This window comes from Lithobates pipiens, unplaced genomic scaffold (genome assembly GCF_037356315.1).
Source record: "Lithobates pipiens isolate NorthernLeopardFrog02 unplaced genomic scaffold, aLitPip1_a1.2 Scaffold_64, whole genome shotgun sequence".
Classification (NCBI taxonomy): domain Eukaryota; kingdom Metazoa; phylum Chordata; class Amphibia; order Anura; family Ranidae; genus Lithobates; species Lithobates pipiens.
The window spans coordinates 2,086,574-2,112,867 of record NW_027507886.1 but is presented as its reverse complement, the minus strand read 5'-3'; the positions used below and the strand labels follow the sequence as shown (position 1 = coordinate 2,112,867).

General features: G+C 43.6%; 1 protein-coding gene across 1 annotated transcript in view; it reads right to left on the bottom strand.

The window, feature by feature from the left end:
- The window catches only part of LOC143958917 (gamma-taxilin-like), a 90,169-nt gene that overhangs the window by 11,955 nt on the left and 51,920 nt on the right, over positions 1–26,294 (bottom strand). Inside the window, exons 3-8 of the mRNA XM_077467904.1 lie at positions 15,658–15,749; positions 15,383–15,553; positions 13,640–13,834; positions 10,226–10,345; positions 7,943–8,017; positions 1,931–2,023 (exon numbers count right to left, since the gene is read on the bottom strand). Coding sequence (XP_077324030.1) covers positions 1,931–2,023; positions 7,943–8,017; positions 10,226–10,345; positions 13,640–13,834; positions 15,383–15,553; positions 15,658–15,749 — 746 coding nt within the window. The remainder of the gene's footprint in view (positions 1–1,930; positions 2,024–7,942; positions 8,018–10,225; positions 10,346–13,639; positions 13,835–15,382; positions 15,554–15,657; positions 15,750–26,294) is intronic.

The following is a 26,294-nucleotide window of genomic DNA, read 5'->3' as shown; positions in this document are numbered from 1 at the left end:
CTCCCACAAGGCAACATTAAGATTTCCGAGTCCTATGGTAAATCTTCCTTGAAGTTGCATTCCTAGCCTTCAACGGGATAGGAATGATGGAATCAGATACTCGTTTCTCAAGACTATAGCTTCAACAGCCATGCTGTTAAAGTCAGTGACTAAGGAAGGATGAAAGATTGGGCCTTGCAACAGAAGGTTGTGTCAATTTAGAAAAATGCCCACCGACATGTTACTTATAATGTCATACCATGTTTGTCTGGGCCAAGCCTATGGGACCAGAATCACAGCAATCTTCTTAACCTGAATCCAGTAGACGAGATAGAAGCTGCAATGGTCATGGAATGTCACCATGGCAACCACTGCAAACGCCTGAGGATCCAAGGTCCTGGAGACAAACCTGTCCAATGTCCCCAGTGAATCTGGATGCCAGAAGGTCTGCATCTGGGGTGCCACACCACTGGATGAAGAGCCCACTCCCTCAAAGGCAATTATTGATGGTTGAGGAAATCTGCCTGCCAGTTTTCCACTCCTGGAATATAAATGGTGGACAGAGTGGGAACATGAAGTTCTGCTCAAGATTGGATTAGATCCAGTTCCTCCTTGATGATTTCTGTATGCCATCACTGTTGTCCAATGGGGACCCTTACAACCGTTCTGACCAATGTAGAAGAACAATTCAAATCGCCCTCAGATCTAGAATGTTGGAGGGCAACAACCTTTAATATGGCATCCTGGATGGAAAGACTGTGCAGATCCCCCCCATCAAGCTGGTGTGTTAGCATAACCTTCCATGTGAGGGGGAGAAATTAATTTTCTATATCCAGCTGTCTCGACATCCACCAGTCTCAGAGACCGTAGCATTTTGGAGCATAGTGACAATTGTGGCCTGCAGTCAACATTCCGCTGTAGAGGCCTGGAATGAAACCAGGCAATAGGTAACGCATCAAAGGAGGCTACCTTCTTTCCCAGGACCCTCATATGACAGCATAGTGAGCAAGTGCACCTGAGTTCTCAGAGAAAGGCATTTTCCTGGCCTGGATATTGTAAACTCTGGACTGGGCGGAAAAGCAGATTCTTGGAAATTGAGAACCCATCCAAACTTCTTCAGAGTGTGCACCATGTGAGACTTATTGCTCTTCAGGAGAGAAAAGAATTGGTCTCCGAGTCATCCAGATACCCTATAATAAGAAAACCTTGGGTCCACAGGAGGCCCAGACCCTGAGCCAAGACATTGGTGAATACTCTGGGGGCTGTAGGCAGGCCAAACTGTAAAGCCACTAATTGAACATGGTAATTCACCACAAACTGCATATAGCGCTGGTGGGGGAAGATAAGAACACGCAAGGAATCTTTGATGTCCACTGACGCTAGGAATCTCCACACTGGAAAAGGGCCGCCACGAGCTGTATGAACTCCATCCAGAACTTCTGTATGCCAAGAAACTTGAGTCACCCGAGATCCAAAACGGGGCAAACATCTCCATTTAACTTTGGAACCATGAGTAGGTTCATGTAGAAACCAAGGAACCTTTTTTCTCTAGAACGAGAATGATCACTCTCTGGAATAGCGGGCAAGAAAGAGCATGCAAAAAAACAAATCTTATTTGCAGATTTAAAGAAACATTTGAAAGCATGAAGGGAGGAAGGGGAAAGCTCTGAAAATCCAGTTTGTATTCGTGAGACACAACATTGCAGACCAACTCACCCCTCATGCCTCTCCTTTACCTCCTCATCAGCATGCCAATAACATTTTTAAAGAAAACTTTTACATTTTTTGTTACATATCTTAGTTGAATTCCAGGGATGTCATCACTGGGTCCCTGTGCCACGCTCTATGTAATGCAGGCAGATCATGGTGCATGGGAGGGGCCAGAAAAATTGCTGTATTTAGTTTCCTGAAAACATCATAACAGCAGGTACCAGTGATGAAAAGCACTAACCTTTTCCATTTCTTGACGGAATGTTGTAAAAAGCTCATTGCTTTTTGCCATTGTGGTTTGAAATTCCTCAAACTTATCCATGTACAGAGAAAGCTGAAAAGAAAGAGCAGATAGTAAAATAGTCTGAGAAAATAAATAGTTGAATTAGATGTGCTTTAAAACGTTTAATAAAAAAAAAAAAAAAAAAAAAAAAAATCCTGTGCCCCCTTCCTGCTGCTGAAATAACTGTTAATAACACATATAATCCTCTTTGTTTCCTGTAGCCTGTGTGCCTCTGTGTTTTGTAAAGAAAACGTTGTATATACCCGATTTGTGCTGCTCGATGATCACGTGAACAGCCGACGCTCTCTTCCTCTCCTCCCGAGTGAAGTCAGCGGGGGATTTTTGGCCCCTCCCGCTCTAGCTGTCAGACTAGTCTGGGAGAGGAGAGAGCCGGCCGGTCATGTCATCACCGAACAGCACACTTAAATCAGGTATAGACAGCATTTGTTTTTACAAAACACAGACAGAGGCACACAGGCTTAGGAAACAAACAGGATTATACACAAATTCATGCAAGTGGCTTAACAACCACTTTAAGGACTTGACAACTTGTGTATCTGCATAGAATTGAATGGAATGGAATGTCACAGTTTAATAAACAAAAAGAAAAAAGTAAAAAAGTGCAAGGCACCGCTGACCATAGCTGGCACTTCCTGCATGGTAGAATTTAAACACATTTAACAAAAAATTAAAATAAATATTAGTATTAAAATGTTCTATGAGGCCTAACCATTGGCATTGTAAACTCTTTATGTAGCAAAACCCTATAGAAACTGATTTCTCATCATTAATTCTAAATACAATAGTTTTCTTGCTACATATGGCTGGTAGGACCTCATAACGCTTTGTTTATTATACATTATGCATTTTTTTGTATCCGTTTTAAACAGCTAGTGATCAACAGTATTGCCCTCATAAACCCTGATTGGTTTGTAGATTTCCCCCTAAATAACATTTTACTTTCACAATCTACAAGAACACATACAATATCTCGAAAAAGTACACCCCACACATTTTTATAAAAACATTTTATTATATTTTTTCATGTGACAACACTGAAGAAAAAACACTTTGCTACAATGTAAAGTAGTGAGTGTACAGCTCATATAACAGTGTAAATTGCTGTCCCCTCAAAAGAACTCAACACACAGCCATTAATGTGAACAAAAGTGAGTACACCCCTAAGTGAAAATGTCCAAATTGGGACAAATTAGCCATTTTCCCTCCTCTGTGTCATGTGCCTTGTTAGTGTTACAAGGTTTCAGGTATGACTAGGGAGCAGGTGTGTTAAATCTGGTGTTATTGCTCTCACTCTCGCATACTGGTCACTGGAAGTTCAACGTGGCATCTCGCGGCAAAGAACTTTCTGAGTATCTGAAAAAGAAAAATTGTTTCTCTATACAATGATGCCCTAAGCTAAGCTATAAAAAGATTGCAAAGACCCTGAAACTGAGCTGCAGCACAGTGGTCAAGACCATACAGCAGTTTAACTGGACAGGTTCCACTCAGAACAGACTTCGCCATGGTCGACCAAAGAAGTTGAGTGCACATGCTCAGCGTCAGTGCTCAGATCATATGCCACACACTACATAGGATTGATCTGCATGGCTGTCATCCCAGAAGGAAGCCTCTTCTAAAGATGGTGCACAAGAAATCCTGCAAACAGTTTGCTGAAGACAAGCAAACAAAGGACATGGATTACTGGAACCATGTCCTGTGGTCTGATGGGACCAAGATAAACGTATTTGGTTCAGATGGTGTCAATCGTGTGTGGCGGCAACCAAGTAAGGAGTACAAAGACAAGTGTGTCTTGCCTACAGTCAAGAATGGTGGTGGCAGTGTCATGGTCTGGGACTGCATGAGTGCTGCCAGCAATGGGGAGCTACAGTTCATTAAGAGAACCAGGAATGCCAACATGCACTGTGACATACTGAAGCAAAGCACGATCCCCCTCCCTTTGGAAAACTGGGCTGCAGGGCAGTATTCCAACATGGCAACGACCCCAAACATACCTCCAAGATGACCACTGCCTTGCTAAAGAAGCTGAGGGTAAAGGTGATGGACTGACCGAGCATGTCTACAGACGTAAACCCTATAGAGTATCTGTGGGGCATCTGCAAATGAAAGGTGGAGATGCGCAATGTCTCCAACATCCAACAGCTCCTTTATGCCATCATGGATAAGTGGAAGAGGACTCCAGTGGCAACCTGTGAAGCTCTGGTGAACTCCATGCCCAAGAGGGCTATGGCAGTGCTGGAAAATAATGGTGGCCACACAAAATATTGACAATTTAGGGGTGTACTCCCTTTTGTTGCCAACGGTTTAGACATTAATGGCTGTGTGTTATTTTGAGGGAACAGCAAATTTACACTGTTGTACAAGCTGTACACTCATTACTTCACATTGTACAGTGGTGTAATGGAAATTTGTAGGTTCTGTATATAATTGTATTCTATTTTATATGTATTGCACGATGCCCTCACTGTGCACACAGCACTAACAATGTTTTCAGTACATGTTTTGCATTCTTTCAAGTTCTGATTAGAATTAGCCTGCCTATGTAACGCCCCTTGTTACCATAAACGTACAATTGTAATATTAATGTGATACCGACGTAATCATGTGTATAAAAGCCTTCAAATGCGTCATAATAAAGGAGAACGGTTATTTGGAAAGATGCTGGGCGTATCTTTTGTGTCTGTTCCCTACTGCAGTAGTTATTAATTTGGAACCACTAATCAATATGAGGATAGGAGTTGCCTATCATCAAAATATCCATTTCAGTGGGGATCGAAACTTTGGGCACCCCAGGTAAAAAAGTGTATTAATGTGCATAATGAAGCCAAGGTAAGATGGAAAAATCTCCAAATGGCATCAAATTACAGATTAGACATTCTTATATGTCAAAAAAATTTAGATTTTATTTCCATCATTTACACTTTCAAAATTACAGAAAACAAAAAAATGGCATCTGCAAAAGTTTGGGCACCCTGCAGAGTTAATATCTTGTACTGCCCCCTTTGGCAAGTATCACAGCTTGTAAACGCTTTTTGTAGCCAGCCAAGAGTCTTTCAATTCTTGTTTGAGGTATCTTTGCCCATTTTTACTTACAAAAGTGTTCCAGTTCTTTGAGATTTCTGGGCTGTCACGCACTGCTCTTTTAAGGCCTATCCATAGATTTTCAATAATGTTGAGGTCAGGAGATTGTGAAGGCCATAGCAAAACCTCCAGTTTACGCCTCTTGATGTAATCCCCCGTGGATTTTGAGGTGCGTTTAGGATCATTATCCATTTGTAGAAGCCATCCTCTCTTTAACTTCATGTTTTTCACAAATGGCATCAAGTTACCATCCAAAATTTGCTGAAATTTTATTGAATCCATTTTTCCTTCTACTCTTGAAATGTTCCCTGTGCCACTGGCTGCAATCCAACCCCAAAACATGATTGATCCACCCCCATGCTTAACAGTTGGACAGAGGTTTTTTTCATTAAATTCTGTGCCCTTTCTTCTCCAAACGTACCTTTGCTCATTCCGGCCAAAAAGTTATATTTTAACCTTATCGGTCCACAGAACTTGTTTCCAAAATGCCTCAGGCTTGTCTTCATGTTCATTTGCAAAGTTCAAATGTTGATTTTTGTGGTGAGGACGTACAAGAGGTTTTCTTCTGATGACTCTTCCATGAAGACCATATTTGTACAAGTATCTCTTTATAGTGGAATAGTGTACCACAACTCCAGTGTCTGCCAGATCTTTCTGGGGGGATCGTGCAGTCAAACGTAGGTTTTGAATTGCTTTTCTCACAATCCTGCGAGCTGTTCTGTCTGATATTTTTCTTGGTCTTCCAGATCTTGCTTTAACTTCCACTGTTCCTGATGACTGCCCTTTCTTAATTAAATTCTGAACAGAGGATATTGACATCTGAAAACGCTTTTCTATCTTCTTATAGCCTTCTCCAGCTTTATGAGCGTCAACTATTTTCAGTTTTCTAGACAACTGCTTACAAGAACCCATGGTGCTGATTGTTGGGGCAAGGTCAGATGACTCTGGCCATTTAAAACCTTTGAGATTGACATCACCTGGTCTTCCCAGACGATGATTGAGAACAATCTGTGGCACTGGCAGGTCTCAGCTTTGCAAAGGGGGCAGTGCATGCTATAAATTCTGCAGGCGCCATTTTTTTGTTTTCTGTAATTTTGAAAGTGTAAATGATAGAAATAAAATCCAACTTTTCTTGACATATTATAAGAATGCCTAATCTGTAATTTGATGCCATTTGGAGTTTTTTCCATCTTTCCTTGGCTTCGTTATGCACATTAATAAACATTTTTACCTGGGGTGCCCAAACGTTCGATCCCCACTGTAGCAAAGGGTAATTTCTTCAGTGTTGTCACATGAAAAGATAATAACATATTTACAAAAATGTAAGAGGTGTACTCACTTTTTTGAGATACTGTACCTATTTTGGGACACATACAGCTTTTGTATCATATTAGGATACATACGGTATATTTTTATTGTACAAGTTTTTATCCTGGGAGAAACAGGCTATAGGTTATAGTTATTATGATATTTTTTTAAGAGTAAACATCTCCTTTTTGACGATTGTCTCAATTGTTTGTGACATGTCTACTTTAATAAGGCTTATGAAAACAAAAAGTAAAACCACCCATTTTACCTGCGTTATGTACAGTGTTAGGATGGTAAATCTAAAAGCTTAGTATTTAATACTTCCACAAACTGTGCCCAACCCTCTCCCCGCTGCCACAACAGTGGACATAGGACCAAAAATAGATCAGCAATTTACATCATTGGAAGTTTCTTTTCCCACAGTTTAAGCGTATTCATTAGGTATTTAAATCTGACAGCAGTTCTACAGTTCCACTTTAAAAGACTGCTAAAGTGCCTTGATTTGAATTCTGTGGAGCTGGCCTCAGTGTTAATTCTGAATGTTGTTGTTCTCTATAAAATCCAAAAGGGGAAGACCTCAAAATGCAAGGACAGTACTTTTAAGGCCATGTAAACACTTAAACCCATATAGTAGGTTTTATAACACTCATGATATCACACCAATGCTCACACCCTTTTCACAGGTAAAATGATGCACATTTGTGCTATGAATTTCTGCTATTAGTTACTAGTTTTACCCCCTTCACGCCAACCGTACGCAAATATGCAGCCTCACCAGAGTAGGCTTTTTTGCATGGGGCCGTATATATGCGTATCTTCCTTTGTGCTGGGAGTGCAGCGAACAGCTCGCTCCCAGCACAGAGACCGGGGTCTCACCGAGAGCCCCAGGCCCCGTTCTAACGATCGGGACCCGGAACATCTGATTCCAGGTCACCTGATTGCAGTGATTAGTCACTGTAAAGCCTGCCTCAGTGTCTTGTCTCTGTGAATGGATGAGACAGATACAAAGAAATGGGTTTATCGGAGATAGCCATAGCTATTTACCACCAACTGAAAGCCCAATTTGTCATGAAAAAAAACCCCACAAGGTATAATCCACCTGGATGCACATAGTAGTTGTGACGATATTTACAGTTCTAATAACATGTCAAAGTTGCAAAATTGGGCTTAGGCATTAAGATTTGTTTTTCTCCTAGGTGTGAAAGGGTTAAAACATTCATCATTATGCAACTTTTAATCATTATTTCAATTAATCTTCTAAAAGGTAGATCCCACCTTCACTTGATAGTAGATACCAGCAGTACAAACTTCATTATTTGATTTATTTATTTTTACCACAGAGGTGGAGCATTTTTTTTTTTTTTTACAATTTCATCAGCACAGAAAGGTAACAGGGTTAGGGATGCAATATTCAGGGATGTGACTACTCTATATAAAAAAATAAAAAAACTGGGAAAATTGCATCCTCAAATAAAGGCATTACAAATTTGCACAAGTAGCTTATTTCTAAAAAAAAAAAAAAAAAAAAAAAAAAAGCACCAACATGCACATTTATCATCTAACCTGCTGCTTCAATTGGGTTTCTTGTTGTTTAAGCTCTTCAAATTTTTGCCTGGTTTCTGTAGCCTCATTCAGCAACTAGAAAAGAAAACAAGCCACTTCATTCAACCTGCTTCACAGAACCACAATGCTATTCATTATAAATCTTCTCAGGTATATTGAGTTACAGCATGCATCAGCCCATCACAGTCTGCAAATCTGTGAAAATGTATAGGCCAGTACAAAACACTAAAGCGCCACACATTTCGATTCTTACAGGAAAACCCTTAGTGAGGAATAAGTGGTTCCCAATGTTTACCTGTTTCTAAGAACACTAGTTGCCTGGCTGACCCAAAGTGCTACCTGTGATCACTTACAGACCCACCAGGAGTCTATAGGGCAAGCTGGAAATTTTCTGCAATACTAATCCGTGTTCACAGATGCATATGAAGCAAGATCTTTAGTAATAATTGGGCATTGTAAAATAAAAAAGGCAAAGAATGTGTTGTTACTCCTGAGCAGAACTTTAATTGCAACTGGCATCTGTAAGGACAGATACATTGTGTTCATGAATAAAGTACTGCATGGGGCTAGATTTCACAGCATCCAATGTTTCTTTCATGAGAAGACACAAATTGTAATAAAGCCTTCCTGCTGTGCCACAGCTGGTGCAAGAGGCTGCTCCTTCCCTTCACATAATAGGAGGAAACGTACAAACTATCTCCCCTGCCCATGACAGTTAATTTATAACTCAGAAATCTCATGATCACTACATAGTTAAATGTGAAGAGGTGAACATGACTGTACAGCTGTAACACTATAAATGCAATAACAATCTGTACTTTACCTCTCAGACTTTGGAAATTCCACTAAGCTCCCAAGCCCTGGAATTCTTTACTATATCCAGAATTAGGTTTATCTGAAGGCAATGGCTACATCTGGTATTGACGTCTGAATGACGAAACGCGTAGGGCGTGGCCAGATACGTACACCTTCAGCACAAACGGCGTGTCAGCCGAGTGGATGTTCCGAACGCTTTTAATACAATACACGTTTTTTTCGTACTAAATGTGAGTATTTTTAAGGTTGTTTCAAATAAACTGAGTTTCAAACATACTACACCATGGGCAGTCCTCTTTTCTATCATATGTAAACGAGGTACAACATCCCCACGGAAGAACGAAGGATCTCCCCAGCAGCATAGCAGAGACAGCCCAAGAAGCGACACAGTGGCTTATACTGTGGAGGCTGATCCACCCCGGACGGGGTCATATCTCTGGTGAGAGTAAAATCCATAAACGTTCACTGCAAACGTTCACTGCGAACGAATATCGATGTCACTTTCTTCACTTACTTTTTTCACCACCAAATATTCATTTCATGTTTAAATATCAATTTTAAACTTTATTCAATTGGACTTTCATATTAGACTTATCACCGCAAGACTTTTTAGATTTTTTACTTTTTACTTTTTACTTTCTGGACTAAAATATTTTTAATTTTTTATCATTTTTCATTTCCTCACTAGTTTTAATTTTCTATTTTTCAATTTTTTATTGTGGTATTTTTTGGCATGTTTTGATATTTGACACAGTGTGTTTACACCCACCACCCCACCAGTATTCACGTTTATATAGGTTTGATTGTTCCCCTTGTGTCCATTCATTTGGTTGTGCTATAATCACAGTCACAAGCAACTCTAGTAGCTTTCACTATTAAGTATTGATTGATTCATGATAGTTTTATTTATCTAAATATTTATTTATTCACCTTTACCTAATTTGAGTGGACCGTACAGTTTTATTGCATTTACTAACCAGTAGGCTGGAAAATTTATATTCACTTTGCATTCACTAATTAATAAGGACTAACCCCTAGCACTTTATTATTGTCTATTGATTTTACTATTGATTTTACTATATAGTCCATTAAGGTTTCTCGCTGTTTTTTAAAATATTAGCCAGCAAGCTGGAAAATTTGTACAATTTTATTTATATTATATTTTCTAGGGAGTTTTATAAGGTATAGCGCCACATCTATTTTTCTTCTTTCCCCTAATGGCTACATCTACCACAGCAATTAATTTCAGGTTATCTGGTCTGATCCAACACACTAGGCATATAGAAACCTGTTAACCTTGCCTGTCATTTATTTACTAAATACTATCTTTTCACAGTTGGATAATTTTAAACGATCATTAAGATATATAGCTATTGGTTAAGTCACGCACAAGCCTGGATAAATATGAATGTTGAGTTTTCTAAAATGCCTTAGCTATAACTTCCTCCAGCAACAATCTGTACTTACAAAATCTCTTTCCCGCTGGTGTCGTTCCTCAGCTTCTTTCATAAGCTGAGCTGTCTGCTGTAGTTTGGCATCAATTAGCTGCTGTTGAAGCTCCTTATGTTTGAAGACTTTATCAATGTGCTAAAACAATAAGCAGTTTCACTTGGTTAAAATGAGATACTATATTCAGGGGAAAAACATAAGGATCTGCATAAATGGCAAAAATGTAACATAGGTCAACAATAATGTAAAGTATTATAAGGCTCTCTATCAATGTTTAGTTATGTGTAAATACCAGCAAGGGATCCCCAGAAGCCTCCTGCAGTTCTTTATGGACATTAGGTTTGAGGGGACTGACAATTTACAGAAGAACTCAAGGAAATTTCATTTTCCCATGCAGTGGGGGGCTGTGCCCACACAGCGCAGGTTAACTGCTTGTTTTTGTTTAGGGGATTTTGGAGCGGAGATGTACTTACCTAGTCCACAAGACTGGTCCCCCGGCAAGCTCACGGTCTTGAGAATGAACTGTTTCTGATGTCATAACACCCATAGACTGGCTCTGGACATGGGGAAAGCAGTAACAGTCCACCACTGGATGTGGGAGAGTGCGACTTTCCGGAGGATCTAAGGACTGGGCAAGTACAGCTTTTCCTTGCTCCCCTAGACAAGACGAGCAGTTAACCCATGCCGCGTGGGCACAGCCACACTGTATGAGATGATGCATTTTTTTCCATGGAGTTATGCTTTTTTTTTTTATGCTAAATTCCACTGTCGACTGATGTCACAGAGATGGTCCAGTTTCGGGAAGAATTGTGACCATGTGGTCAGGATCCGTCTACATGGCTGGACCGGCACCCGGGTCTGTCAGGGAGCCGTTGGGAGCCTGAGCTAGCTACTCCCACCCTCTCTGCAGCCTAGCGCTCCAGGCTCCAGTGAGTTGGGGGGGGGAGCAGAGCTGAGAGCTGGTGACTGACAGTTTCCAGCTTTCTGTTCACAGAGCTGTGAGAACCGAGCGATCGGTGGTGTTAGACCTCTCAGTTCTCAGTGCTATAGCTGGTGGGGGACTGATGCTGCATCCAGCTAAGTACCCCGTTTCCCCTAAAATAAGACCTAGTGTGATTGTCGGTGATAGCTGCAATAAAAGCCCTACCCCCCAAATAAGCCCTAGTTAAAGTCCTTGTAGGTCTTCTTTTCAGGGTAGGGCTTATTTTTGAGGAAACAGAGTAGGGCTTATATTGCAGCCAACACCGACAATCACGCTAGGTCTTATTTTAGGGGGAACAGGGTATGACTAAAAAACAAAACAAAACCCCATTCTATTTTAACAATCTCCTGTTTTTATATTGTTACCAAATATTTGGTAGTTGGAATCATAGAAAAATTCCGTAAATATTACATTTAAAACTAACCTTGACGTACTGGTAAAATTGCCTGTTATCGAACATTTTATGTACCATAGTTTTACACCGTTTTATGGCTGCATGCACTTTTGAGATGACATGTTGACATGGTTGGTATCTATTTAGCTTACAAAAATCTTTTTTATTTTACCAAATAAATTGGTATTATATTGTGTTTGTGTGTACTAAAATTTATTTTAGTGTAAAACTTTCCTAAAGTATGTGTTTGATAAATAGTTGTGCAAATATTGTGCAACATAAAAAACTGCAACTGCTACCATTTTATTCTACAGGGCCTCTGCTTTCAGAAATACATAAAATGTTTGGGGGTTTAAGGAAATTTCTAACAAAAAAATCCAGATTTTACGGTGTTAAAAGGTGTTGACGTTGGTCCAGATGACGAAACACAGAAAAAAAATCTGAGTCTCCAAAGACACTCCGAACACATCGCTCAAACCTGGTCTAAATTATTATTGATTAAAATACCATGACATGAACCAGGTGGAGAAACAGAATAACAGATATAAACGTATACACGAAAGTGCCAAATAGGTACAATATCATGTGGATAGCTCAGAACTAGTCAAAAAAAAAAAAGGGAAGAGAAAAAAAAAAACCAGCGCAAACCATGTGGCTGGAATTTTTTCATTAAAGTCGATGGGACGCAGTTTTGCACTGGAGTAGACGGGACGCAGTTATTCATTGAATTCAATGGGAAGCAGCAAACCATTATCGGCGCCTTTTATTTTTTTTCTATCGGCAAAATGCCGATAACCCTATTTGTAGGCTGATAATTTTTGGCAGCCGATATATCTGTGCATTTCTAAATTATTCTATTGAGGGAAAGTAAAAATTCATGCAAAACACACAAAAGAAGAAGATGGTAAATAGTAGGATCATAAACCACAACCGAAAGCATAAGCTTACCCAATAAAATGGTCAAAACATCCAGTTTCTCATTGAGACCACCCTAGAGAAAGGGTGCTCAACTTGAAAATCCAAAAGGTTTCACTTGAGTATAACCTCTTGAACCTTTTCCCATCTGGCAGGGAACGAGAGACTGACTCAGTGATACCTCTGATGACATTAATCCTTCTGCCTGGTACAACTCCTGAACAACATGCAAAACTGACTATACAGAATGTTCCATTTACACAGAGGATCACAACAACTCTTTATGTAAATAAGAGTTGCCTGCTGTGGGCTTAAAATGTATACATGAACATATCCTCCCAGAATACCCATGGAAGTGATTCACATGCACGAAGGTCAGGACTTAAGATGATGATGATCGCAGCATCTATGTATCTGTCATAGAAGACAGTGGGGGAAATATTTACTACAACTGGTGCCCACAGAATGTGGTGCAGCTCTGCATAGTAACCAGCTTCTAACTTCAGCTTGTTCTAAATTAAGCTTTGATAATAAAACCTAGAAGCGGATTCGTTTTTAAGCACTGATGCATCAGATTCAGTATGCACTAGTTTTAGTAAATCTCCCCAAATGCGTTTCGCAAAGGGGTTGCTGGCCCATGTAAATATTGGCATAACTGGGGGGAAAACTTGACCACACAGCTGTCACAACCTTCTGTATGAAGTCCTAGAAGAAATTGAAATTATGAATGAGAATAAAATCTACTGCCTCAACTATGAATTTTCGACATGCTCTTCAACCCGCATCTGGTTGCTCTTTTGACCTACAATACATGAATAGAACAATAATAATTCTTGGGGCCTGTTTTGGAGAATACAGGAGGCGTACTGAGAGCGCCGCCCCCCCCATATCCTGGCGTTTTGCCCAGTACCACGATAATGACCGAGTAGACTTCTTCTCCTGGCCACTGAGTCACCCGTTCATTCTCGGGTGGGGACAGGTTTAAAGAGATTATGCTCCAGAGAAACCTTTTGGATTCTCGAGTTGAACACCCTTTCTCCAGAAACTAGACGTTTTGATAATTTTATAGGGTAAGCTTAAATAATTAAAAATACAATCACTATCACTGATGCAGGACTAAATGTATATACAAATATCTCACTTCTTCTCGCAGGGCATACTGTTCAATAAGTTTCTTTAACTTATCTCCAAGCTCTGCATTTTCCTGGCGGAGCTTAGCATTGTACACATCATGCTGCTCCATTTGTACTTGGATTTCATTCAACGTCATCTGGAAATGTGCAGTGGCTTCTTTACGCTCTTCCTCATATTCACGTGCCTGATGCATATTGTCTTCCTATATATTGGGAGTAAAAAAATGTATTAGGCAATTTCTCAAGAAAAGTAGGAACCTATATGGCTCCCAGTAGTTTGTATAAAGCTGGAGATCTGGAGATGGAGAACTGGAGAAATTAGAGCACACCTCTCTAACAGAACATTTTTGTTAAGGTAGTTTCAAATACAATGCTTAAATTTAAAGCGATTATAAAGAGAATAATAAATAATCATGTCTATACCAAACTGCTCTGTGTAATGAAATTTCACAGAGCAGCCACAAACCTCCTCTTTGGTCCCCCCGCAGGCGCTCCAGGCTCCTCCCCTATTCAGTGGCGCTTCCCATGGGGGCACTCGTGCGTGCCCATTGACACTCTGCCCTCTCCTCCATGTCACTGGCTTTGATTTACAGCACTGGAAGCCAATGGCTCCCCAGTGCCCCAGGAAAGCCAGTAGGACTTAGAAGTGAGGAGAGAGAAGAGCTGCAGATGTGCACAGTGCTGGATTCAATGAGGGCTCAGATAAGTATTAGGAAGGGTAAGGGGGATGCTGGTGCCTAAACATTTTTGACATTAATGCAAGGAAAGCATTAAGGTAAAAAATATTTAGGCTTCAGAACAACTTTAAGCCAGCTTGAAAAAGGATGTGAAAAGGCAATTTCTACAAAATGGCAGCAATACATCTGTTACAATCTTTGCAATGTGTAAAGCTCCTGGACGATTTTGTTTCTCCCCAGTTTTTCAGCCCTTTGGCTGACCTGATCAGTTGCATCATCTTGCAACCACCCACAATCTAGACAAACCTTTTTCAACATTTGGAACCCTTTAATTCATTGTCAAATTGTAATGTTCTATCTAAAAGCAATTTTTATCATAAAATTAAGACTAATAGTGGCCAAATAGGAGCAGAAATATAAAAAATTGTAGTGCCCCTCTACCTTGGTAATCACTCAAATCACTTGCTGGTTAGTGGAAAGAGGAAATTCTTTACTCGGTATTCAGGGAGAAAACCCTGAGAGTCTGTGGAACAATTTTACCCTCTCAGAGATTTAAAAAGGAGAGGCTCCACTGGTCCCATGCTCCTGCCTGCTGCTGCTGGAACTAAGATGGCAATATCAGGTAGGTAGGAGCTAAATCCACCATTGCTCATATCTCAAGGAAATGATGAACACTTCTCACATTATGGAAACAGCTCAATGTGGAATTTACAGAATACAAGTCGATGAGAGTAAAATAAAAGGTAAATTTGTTATATTCAGAAGAAAACATAACATTAAATATTCAAGTTTGAACTTATAATACACGTTATCTGAAGTTGGCTGACCTGTGTGTTGAAATCAGGTATTCAGTTACATAGCCTAACTTTTGGGTGTTTTTCATGAAATGTACCTATTTAAGCTCGACAGCTTTTGACAAAAAATGTATTTTTATTTTTTTGTTTACTAAGAGGAAAATCCCAGAACGTAACAAAGCTGATACAAAGGTTGCACTTTAGGGGAGTGCTGATAATATTTTCTTCCGATGGAGCTAGCATTGCAACATGATAAAATATTACTCAAGATGTTGCTAACCTTTAATGTTTTGTTGTGTCTTTGAAGCTCTCTGCAGAGCGATTCCAGTTTGCTTCTTGCAAGAATGGCCTTGCTGTGCTCACTCTGTAGATGCACCTTTTCTTTTATCACCTGAGACTGCTTTTTCTGCAAAATCTTCATCTGTTTCTGGAAGTTCCGGCTCTCTTCCAGCTGAACGAAGCAGTACAAGATTAAAAGCTTGTAAAGTCATCATTCATGACACAATATACACATTATCAAAAATACAGATAAAGCAATTAATATGTAATACGCACAAGATCAGCATATTTCTTGCAAAGGGCTGCCAGTTTTTCCTCTGGAGTTCTAAGAGTATGCAAAGCCTGCATTAAAAGCAGAACTTCTTTACCTGCAATGCAAACAACAAAGTTATAAGGGGTAATCATTAAACATGACATTATCGGGTAATCAATACAGAAGCTCATTGTGTAAAATAAGGATTTGACTAAGGCTACACATACACAGGCATATTCATTTTTTCTCCAGATGTGTGGTCAGAAAAATTGTCTATAAGGTCACGTATGTACATGCATATGGCATTTATGGTGTTTAGAAGCGTATGAGCGTAAACGCAATCTTCAGGCTAGAATATTGATTTATTCTATCCACTGGAATAAGTATGCGCACTTAAAATTTATGGGAAAAAAAACTTCTCTGAACTGAATGCAGGTTTGGGGCATTTTTGTTACGCCTCTGAATGCAGGTCTAAAAGCACATCTGTAAATGACACAATGTGCATATGCACTTTAGATAACCTAGAGTTGCTTTCAGAGATGGGGAAAAAAAAAAAAAAAAAAAAACACACAAAAGATGCCTTTAAATGCAACATTTCTTCTGCCCGTGTGCCAAGAGGTCCTACCTGTAGAATCCTTTTCTCGAAGTACAGTCCAGGACAGGACATAGGCTCCTTTAAGTCACAAAGTTGTTAGGCAGGGGCGTGGCCAAGATGGCAACCAGCTAGGACGTGTTTGCAGAGAGCTCCGCACCTGGCAGGCTATTTATCCGGCATTTAGGGACATATATCTCTCCCCGTGGGCCGGTGAAGCGGTGGTGAGGCTCGGGGATGCGCAGGGGTAGCTCCGGTTCCCATAGGAAGAAGCATACGGTCCCGGGAACCCCGCCGGGAACTCCACTACAGACCCGCGCGGCACGCGGGCAGGCCTACACCAACATGGCGTCTCAAACGGACCACGCTGACACGCCACCGATGGGTGATGATCAATTTCAAGCACTTATGCAAGCGATCACTGGTTGCCAGACTACCCTAACCACTAAGATAGAGCAGATACAGCTCGACATGGGGCTTATCCGGCGAGATATGGATAAACACCGGGAGCGGCTTGCCGAGGTGGAGCGGAGGGTTGGAGACGTGGAAGATGTTACCCGCGACCATGATGCCTCCCTCCGTACCCTGCAGGTGCGGGTGAAGGCGCTGGAATCCAGGGCCGAGGACCACGAGAACAGGAATAGGAGGAACAACCTGAGGTTGGTGGGCCTCCCGGAGGGGTCGGAGGGCCGTGACACCGAAGCCTTTACCGAACGTTTGCTACGTACACTTCTTCCGCTCGCTGAGTTCTCCCCCCATTTTGTCGTGGAACGAGCGCACAGAATGCCGTCGGTTCGTGGCCCACCGGGCGCCCCGCCACGCACGTTTATTTTCCGCCTTTTGAACTTTAGAGACAGAGACCTGGTTCTTCGGGAGGCGAGGAAGGTGGGGGACCTGCGCTTTGAAAATGCTAAATTAATGCTTTTTCCTGATTATTCTGTGGAGACGCAGAGGCAACGCAGGACATTCGACCAAGTCAAGGCCCAGCTGCGCACCAAAGGTCTCAAGTACAACATGATGTTCCCCGCGAAACTCAGAGTGATTGACGGAGAATCCGTTCGTTTCTTTACCGCCCCGAGTGAGGCCTCCAGATGGATTGATTCCCTTCCCCAGCAGAGATAATTTTTTGATGGTGATTACCTGACTGGGGTCCACAAGCATCACAAGCTTTGCCCAGTGTCACGCGGATCGGATTTCCCCCCCCCCCCCCTAGCTCTGTCCCTCCATTTTGGAACTTGGAGGGCTGGTCGGAGTGCCCCTCTCCTTTTCAATACTGGTTTTGGGCAGGGGGCGAGGAGCCGACCTGATATTCTGATGCTCCTTAGGGGGGGGTCTACAGGTTCATGTCTTCATATTTCTGTCTAAAGGGCCTTAGGGCCCTACCCCCTCCCTAGTTTATACCCGGGGGGGTCTGCAAGATTACTTCTGGATGTGAATACTCTGTACTGCTGATGCTGGACCCCGCTACTCCGATGTTGTCGTCCTGTTGGATGAGTTGCTACTAAGAATGGGCCCTTGGAACATTCCAAGAGAATTTTGCACTTCAATCTGAGGCACCACATACACTACGATTTGTTCCCTTTTGTCTTGTTTTTTCTTTTCCTTTGCCTCCAGGAAGCGGCTGCGCTGGAGTTTGTCTACTCTGCGCAGGAGACTCTGTCCTAGGTGTGCTGGTTGATACGCACCGCCCCCACGGGAGATTTCTCCTTTAAATGGGTTTGATTAGGTTTGGTTTGGGTTCTCAAACACCCTGGGGCTGTTTTTCTGGGGTGTGGGGTGGGAAGGGAGGGGAGTTCTGGTTTTTCTTCTGTTTTTTTTGTTGTTTTTTTGTTACATGCTTTCATGTTTTCTGGTATAGACAGCGCTACTATAATGAATGTATAAGGTATATCATTGCATTACTTAAGATGAGATATTTGTGCCCCGACTCTGGCCGGGTGGTCGTATCCGTTGGTCCCCCCTGCCCTTCCAGATTATGGCTCCGTTGAAGATCCTCTCCTGGAATGTTAGGGGGCTTAACCAGAAGATTAAACGCTCTCTTGTTTTTGACTACATGAAAAAATATGCTCCGCATATCTGTATTCTTCAGGAGACGCACCTAGTGGGGGGAAGGATTATGGGATTGAAGAGGCCCTGGGTGGGATACCACTATCATGCCACATACTCTGGCTATGCCCGGGGGGTTAGCGTCCTTATCCATAGGTCCCTTAATTTTGAGCCTCTTGATATAGTCACAGATAAGGACGGGAGATACGTACTGGTCCATGCCACAATTGACATGGTAGAAATGGTGCTGGTGGGTCTTTATATGCCTCCTCCTGCGGATCTGTCTCTACTACATAAACTGACTGCCCTGATAGCCCAATTCCAGACTGACAATGTGGTTATAGCAGGGGACTTTAATATTCCTCCTAATCCTTCCCTGGATAGGTTGACGCCTGACCGGGCCACAGACTCTCCAGTTTCTCGCTGGGCACAGGTGTTTGGGCTGGAGGATGTCTGGAGGTGGAAACACCCATCAGATCGCCAGTTTACGTGCCACTCCTCCTCCCACAACACACTCTCCCGTATTGACCTAGTCTATGCTGGCGCCCCCATGCTTCCCAGGGTCCTTGGAATAGAGTTACTTCCTCGGGGCATCTCTGACCACTCCCCACTGCTGTGTACATTGCAAACTTCTACCCCTCAGAGGGATAGACTATGGCGCTTGTCTAGGTACTGGATTGAGCATCCCACCATTGCCTTTGAGATGGGCGGTGAAATCCGGGGATTTTGGGCCTCAAATGCTGGCACGGCTTCTGGGGGGATGGTCTGGGATGCCTTCAAGGCCTATATGAGGGGGTGCTACCTCTCCTCCATTGGTCGGGAGCGCAGGAATGATAAGATCACGGTAGAGGAGGCAGAGGCCAGGGCCCAGGAACTGGAGACCCGGTTCACCCTCACGGGTAACCCGCTCACGGCTCAGGATATGAAAGTAGCGTATAGAGAGGTGGTGCTCCTTAGGGTGGCTAAAACAAGCAAACGTCAACTGGCTCAGACGCAGAGGATTTTTGAACAGGGCGAAAAGACGGGGAGATTGTTGGCCTGGATCTCGAGGGAGCAGGCCCCAATCTCCACTATCCCTCGAATACAGAATAGTGCTGGGACAATGGTGACGGATCCCCTTGCCATCAACGCTTGCTTTGCAGAGTTCTACTCCGCCCTTTATTCATCTAGGGTGCAGTACTCAGCGCAGGAGTTAAGTGCTTTTTTAGAGGGGGTGACACTCCCTGCCCTTACTTCTGAGGCCAGGGACGGTCTGGACTCCCCGATTACTCTGGCGGAAGTCCGGGTGGCGCTGGGGTCCATGCAGCCGGGGAAGACCCCTGGGGAGGATGGGATACCCCCGGAATTTTACAAGTATTACCTAGAGGAGATGTCAGTTAGAATGCATGATATGCTCACCGCGTCCCTTCGGGTGGGGGAACTTCCTCCATCTATGGCACAAGCCATCATAGTGGTGATCCCTAAACCTGGGAAAGACCCCCAGTTGTGCTCGTCATACCGACCCATTTCCCTACTCAACTCGGACGCGAAAGTGCTGACCAAAATCCTTGCCAGGCGACTGAACGAGGTTATACTTACCTTGATCCATGAGGATCAGTCTGGCTTTATGCCAGGGAAGGGGACAGATATTAATATTCGCAGGCTCTTTACTGTTTTGGCCTCGGGGGATGCAGAAGGTGGGGAGGAGGTTGTGGTCTCTCTAGACGCGGAGAAGGCCTTTGATTCAGTGGAGTGGGACTATTTGTGGGCAGTCCTCCGTAGATTTGGATTCGGTCCAGCCTTTATCTCGTGGGTCAGGGAGGTGTACAGAGCTCCCACGGCCAGAGTGCGTACGGGTGCGGTCCTCTCCCCGCTCTTTCCCCTCCATAGGGGAACCAGGCAGGGGTGCCCACTGTCCCCGGGGCTTTTTGCACTGGCAATTGAACCTATGGCGGCTATTCTCCGCTCCTCTCCTGAGGTTCGGGGTATTGTCCGGGGCCCTTTGCAGGAAAAAGTTTCGTTATACGCTGATGATACCTTGTTGTATCTCAAGGACGACGGAGCCTCCCTACAGGCAGCACTGTCGCATATAGACCGGTTCGGACAGTTCTCGGGTATACGTATAAATTGGGCGAAATCAATTCTATTCCCACTACATGATGGTGAGGGTGGTCCCCGAGTAGATGGGCAACTGCAGAGGGTTTCTCAATTTAAATATCTAGGGGTGGAAATACACAGAGACTTGAAACAATTTATTACCCTTAACCTGAGTCCGGTGGTTACCCAGTTGACCCAGAGGTGTACTGGGTGGAGGTCCTTGCCGCTTTCGCCAGTGGGACGGGTCAATTTAATTAAAATGTCGGTCCTTCCTCGGTTTACCTATCTCTTTCGTCAGACCCCAGTCCACATCCCGCTTAGATTTTTTAAGAAATTAGATGGCATTGTTTCGTCCTTCGTCTGGAATGGTAGGCCCCCTAGAATAGCTAAAACAACCCTCCAACGGCCCCTTGTGAGGGGCGGTCTGGCACTGCCCTGTTTTCTGAAATACTACTGGGCGGCAGTCCTAGTGACTGTCAGGTGGTGGCTCTCCGAGGGCCCGGTCAACCCTGCGTCCTCGTTGGAGGCGGCGTTGTTGGGCTCTCATGCGGAACTCAGGAACCTGATCTATAGGGGACCACGATCTAACCCTGGGATAACCCTCCCGATGCGTACGACGCTTAAAATATGGGATTTGGTGAACAAAAGGTTGGTGGGCGCAGGGGTGTGGGCCCCGGGGACTCCCCTTTGGGGGAACCCCCGCTTGCCCCACTTTCAATCCATCCCGGATCCGATTGTTTGGGCCAGGCATGGAGTTATAACACTGGGGGACATAGTGTCCCAGGGGCAGCTACTTTCCTTCGATGCTATTAAACAGGCCAGGGACCTCCCGAACCATATGTTTTTCAGATTCCTGCAGTTGCGACACGCCTTCCGATCTCAATTCCCATCTAGAGCGACTCTTGGGGTGTCGGCGGTGGAGGAGGCGCTTGGTCCTGAGGGGGGAGGGACGCGCACACTGTCCATGGTGTATGCCGCGTTGACCGTATCGGAGGAGACTAGGATCTCCCATTTGTTTGAGCTCTGGCAAGGCGACATTCCGGAACTTACTGAGGAGGACTGGGAGGAGGGTTTACAGCAATACCTGACCCTTGCGATTTCTGCAAGGGACAGGTTTATACAATTGAAGTTCCTCCACCGGGTATATTTTTCACCGGCACGCCTGGCAAGGATTTACCCTGACCGATTGGCTACCTGCCCCAGATGCAAAGAAGATGATGCTGACTTTTTCCACATGGTCTGGTCCTGCCCTGGGGTAGGGGGATTTTGGAGAGGGGTCCTGGCCGATATTAATGCAGTGGGGGAGCTTACGATTCCACTTAGCCCGATACCTCTCCTGCTGGGTATCTGTGATTTTCTGGATATCTCCTGGGGGAAGAAACTGTTTATTTTTTACACTACACTCTATGCGAGGAAAGCCATACTACTGCAATGGAATCAACCTCTCCCTCCTACTAAACAACTGTGGCAGTCCCTGGTGAACGCGGCTTTGCCGCTTTATAAACTTACATATCTGGGCAGGAACTGCCCTGGGAAATTTGGGAAGATTTGGGCGGCCTGGGTTGAGGCGAAGCATTTGACTATTGTTTAGGCTAGGGGGAATGGAGGGTGGGGGGAGGGAGGGGGGTTTCCCCTTTTTTTGTAATTTATGTGGTTTTTTGTGTGGTGGGGGGAGGTCTCGGGGAGGTTTTATATTTTATGTTGCAATGATTAGTGACTCTATATATTGCTAAGAACTATCTGTGCTTCTATGTGATACATTTGATTATCTGTCTACTCAAAATATGTATGTACCCTGCTGACGCATGTCTGTTTTCTGTTTTTTTTTTGTTTGAAACATAAATAAAAATTCTTTGTTAAAAAAAAAAAAAGTTGTTAGGCAAACTCATAAAACCCCTCCTGCTCACAGCAATCCTCTTTTTTGACAAGCAAAGGAAAATGCCAGAACAGAGGAGAGGGTGGCCTATGTCCTGTACTCCAAGAAAAAAGGATTGTAGAGGCAAGGCAAAAAGCCTAATTTCTTAGTACAGCATTGTACAGTGCAGGACACAGGCTCTTAAGTCTTGACAAAGGGACATCCCCAAGCAATACAACTGAGCGGTGAACACAGCAAAAAGTGCCAACAGACCCAAACAAGGGAATAATATTCACCAACTCAAAAGAGCAGTTAAAGCAATTTAGCACTGAACAAACGAGTCAAGTGGGCCTTAAAGTGTCATTAAACCCAAATGTCCATATACGCCAAATTACATTGTGTTCATACTCACTTTGCTACAAAATCATTTGTTTTCTGTAGATTGCAAAAAACCTGGTTCATCCTGCTGTTCACTGCACCTCCTAGTTTGTGTCCCTGCTGCAGCCTGAGATTGTGCAGACCAGCTGTTGCCACATCAACTGAGCATGCTGCAGGTAATTTCCTCCTTTTCGCTATCTGTGACTATAGAGTCAAGTGTGGGCATATACACAATGGTAAATGACAGTCCCCTCACTTCCTCCTCTACGTCCTTGTATTGCTAAACAATATGCGGGTGGGATAGAAGATTTTAATTGATGGAAGCTTCAAATCCCTGTTAGTCCCACCAAAGACACAGGCCAGAGGGGCATGACAGTCTGTGATTGGCGAACCGCCTCCAGATATCTTTACAGCGTGAACAAAGTGAAAGCTATTGTCAGCCAAATTAAATTCCACCTACACCAGGTTACTCAAAAAAAAAAAAGAAAGATACACACCTTTATACGTAACGTATTTCATATGGACCTGACAGTAGGGGTTTAACACATTTGTCCACATCCACAACCAAATATGTTGATTTCCTGAGAACGCAATAGCACAAGGCTTGGGGCAAGCATCCCGGCAAATACATAGGGGGCCATGGACAGGGAAAAGTTAAGGGCCACAAATTGCAATTGTTCCTCACCCACTACAAGTGCCAAGAACAGCTGATGTGGGGGAACATTTTTCATCTGCAGATACACATCCTTGACGTCTATGCATGTTAGAAATTTCCCACTGATACAATTACAAACTGGGCCGATTCCATCTGGAACTTCTGGACCTGCAAGGAGGTGCGGAGAACCTTCAAGTTTGGCATGAAACACATGCTTGCATTGATCTTTGGACACATGAACAAGTTTCAGTAATAGTAGTTAAGTTGTTCCTTGGAGGGAAGTGGTAAAATCGCTCCCAAAGTGTAAAGCTGTTGCAAAGCAGTCAAAAGGACCCACAAGTCAGGTGACCCTAAACGTCAGCAGATGGCCCCCTCACTTACATATGGGGGCATCTCTTCATTGCGAGGAGGACTTGGCTAGCTTCGACGCCCAGGAGTTGCTACAAATCCGAATGGAGGACTTGGCTTTGGAAACAGGATGGGAAGGACAAAAGGACTGCTTCCTGAACCCGGAAGCAGCACCATTGCTCTGGACACCGGAGCTTATTCTTACTGGGCAAGAGTCATTCTCCATCAAACAGCATCATCTCTCAACTCTGCAGGCCAGTTCTGCAGCCAGAGGATCTTGCACATCTGTACTGAAATCAGTGCCAGATGAGAATTTTGGTGCAGGAAGTCTGTCAAGCAGAGTACTGAGGGGTCCATCAGGATTGATCTAGGGTCACACCCCAGGTCCCAGACTGGCTAGTGGCCATAAACCTTAACAGTTGAATGGTGGCGCTTGAGTGATTAACAATCTTTAAGGCGTGACAAACGTTTTGTCCAGAGTCTTTAAAGACTTGGACATCCTCACAAGGGTAAGGGATTTGTTGAGGTAGTAAATAACCTGGAACCACCACTAGCATCTACTTTTTGTGGTAGATCCCCTCCACTGGGAACTGCTGTGGAAGGTGTACACAATTTGTCTGGTCTCTTTAAGTCCTCATATAACACACTGTGTACAAGTGGGTGAACTTAGAAATTTCTTAGTTTTGGGAAGAGATTCCATGCTGGAGACCCTAGGTCCAGCAAGTGTGATGGTTCTAGCTTTAAGTAGGAGTACACCTCTTAAAAAGGAGAAGTCCAGCCAAAGCTAGTTTGGCTGGACTTTGCCTGTGGATCACAGGAGTGCAATCAGTTTTGCACTCCTGCGACCCGTTTTCATTAGAGAGCGGACTAAAGTCTGCCCTCTGCTGACATCATGGGTGTCAGTCCAGGCACCACGTCATCATGACAATAAAGTCTGGATCCTCCAGGTGCTTGGACCGACACCCAGCTCAGCCTCTCAACGAGCCACTGAGAGCCTGAGCGAGCCAGCCGCCCCTGCCCCCTCCACAACCCAGTGCTCCATTGAGCGAGGAGGGGGCAGAGGAGAGAGCTGTAACTGACAGTCTGTACCTATCTGTTCAGGGAGTTTGAAAACAGAGTTATTGGCGGTGTTCGATAGCTCGGTTCTCAGTGCAGAGGTACCAGGGGACAGATGCAGCATTGGACCGATCCTGCATCCTCCTAGGTAAGTAGGATTCTTAAAAAAATAAAAATAAAAATCCTTTACTTCTCTTTTAATGGTTTCCTTTGGTTTGAGATTGAGGGAAACTGCCCATCAACCCAGGAAGAGTTCTCCCAAATAAGGATTCACATTCCACATTTTTCACCTCATCTTTATTGGGAATCAACAGTGAAGCGATGGATGAGCTGGGCAAGAAGTAGGTAACGTTGACTGATGACGCAGATGCCTTGTGTATTCTCTAGTCTCTAGGAGAGCAGGGACTTTTCCCCATCAGGTCTGCCATAGAGGCTGAAAATAATTATATATATATATATATATATATATATATATATATATATATATATATATACACACACACACACACATATATACATATATATATATACACACACACACATACACATACACACACACACTCCAAGGTGTGGTCAAGTTCTGGGTTTTGAGAGGAACCCTGAACAACCTCACCAAGGCTATGTGCACAGCTGGGCAGCCCCATGTCAAATTTCCCCTCTTCTCTGGCATTCGCCTTAAGGGTAAGGGGATACCCGGTGAGGAACACACAACCTTAGTCATTGCAAAGACTATTACAGCTGAACAAAAGGGATACAGCTGTCCTGTGTCCCATTGACTGAGGCTGCTGGATAACCCAGTGAAGACTGATGTGGAGATCGAAGCCCAAAACAAAAGCACGACAGTTGCTGAAGCTGTGATGAGCCTGTCAAGAGGTCAGCTGCCACCAGGGCAAAGGCTGCTTGCCTCCTACAGAAGGCAGGACTGCACACAGCGTGGGATATTGTGTGTCTAAATATGTTACAGGACTGGCAACAAAATCACCCTGCTGTGTGGAAAATTTGGAGAGAGATAGAGAGAGAGACTGTTTAAAGTGGCTTGGCCATTCTGCAACAAAATATGTAAAAAAAAAAAAAAGCAATGCAGTGTGGTGTTCAGGGGCTACCCCCAGGTTGGACATTTCAAGGAAGATGGGACTATACATAAGAGAAAAGGGTGTCTAAGGAAAGGAACAAAGCCTAGGATTCACCACTCCAGGAAACAAGCATGTTCTCAGGGTATATAGCACCAGGTGAAAAATGTCCTGCTTCAAAAAGCATACCCTCTCCTCCATGGGGAGGGTGTTCTGACACTGGAACAAGCAGGTCTCATATTGGCCCAGCTCTGGACCTATAGAGAACCCTACAGCTAATTACACTCCAATGTAATGTTGTACCAAGGGTGAGCGCAACACACAGGGTCCTGTGCCCAATGGCAAAGTAAAAGGATAATCGGGGAACTGGAGAAAGTGCAGAGAAGGGCAACCAAACTGATAAGAGGCATTGAGGATCTTAGCTATGAGAAGATTCGAGGAAATTAATTTAGTCTCTCTTGAGAAGAGGAGAATAAGGGGGGGATAGGATCAACATGTTCAAATATATAAAGGGTTCATATAGTGAACTTGGTGTTGATTTATTCTCTTTACGGTCAACCCAGAGGACAAGGGGGCACTCTTTA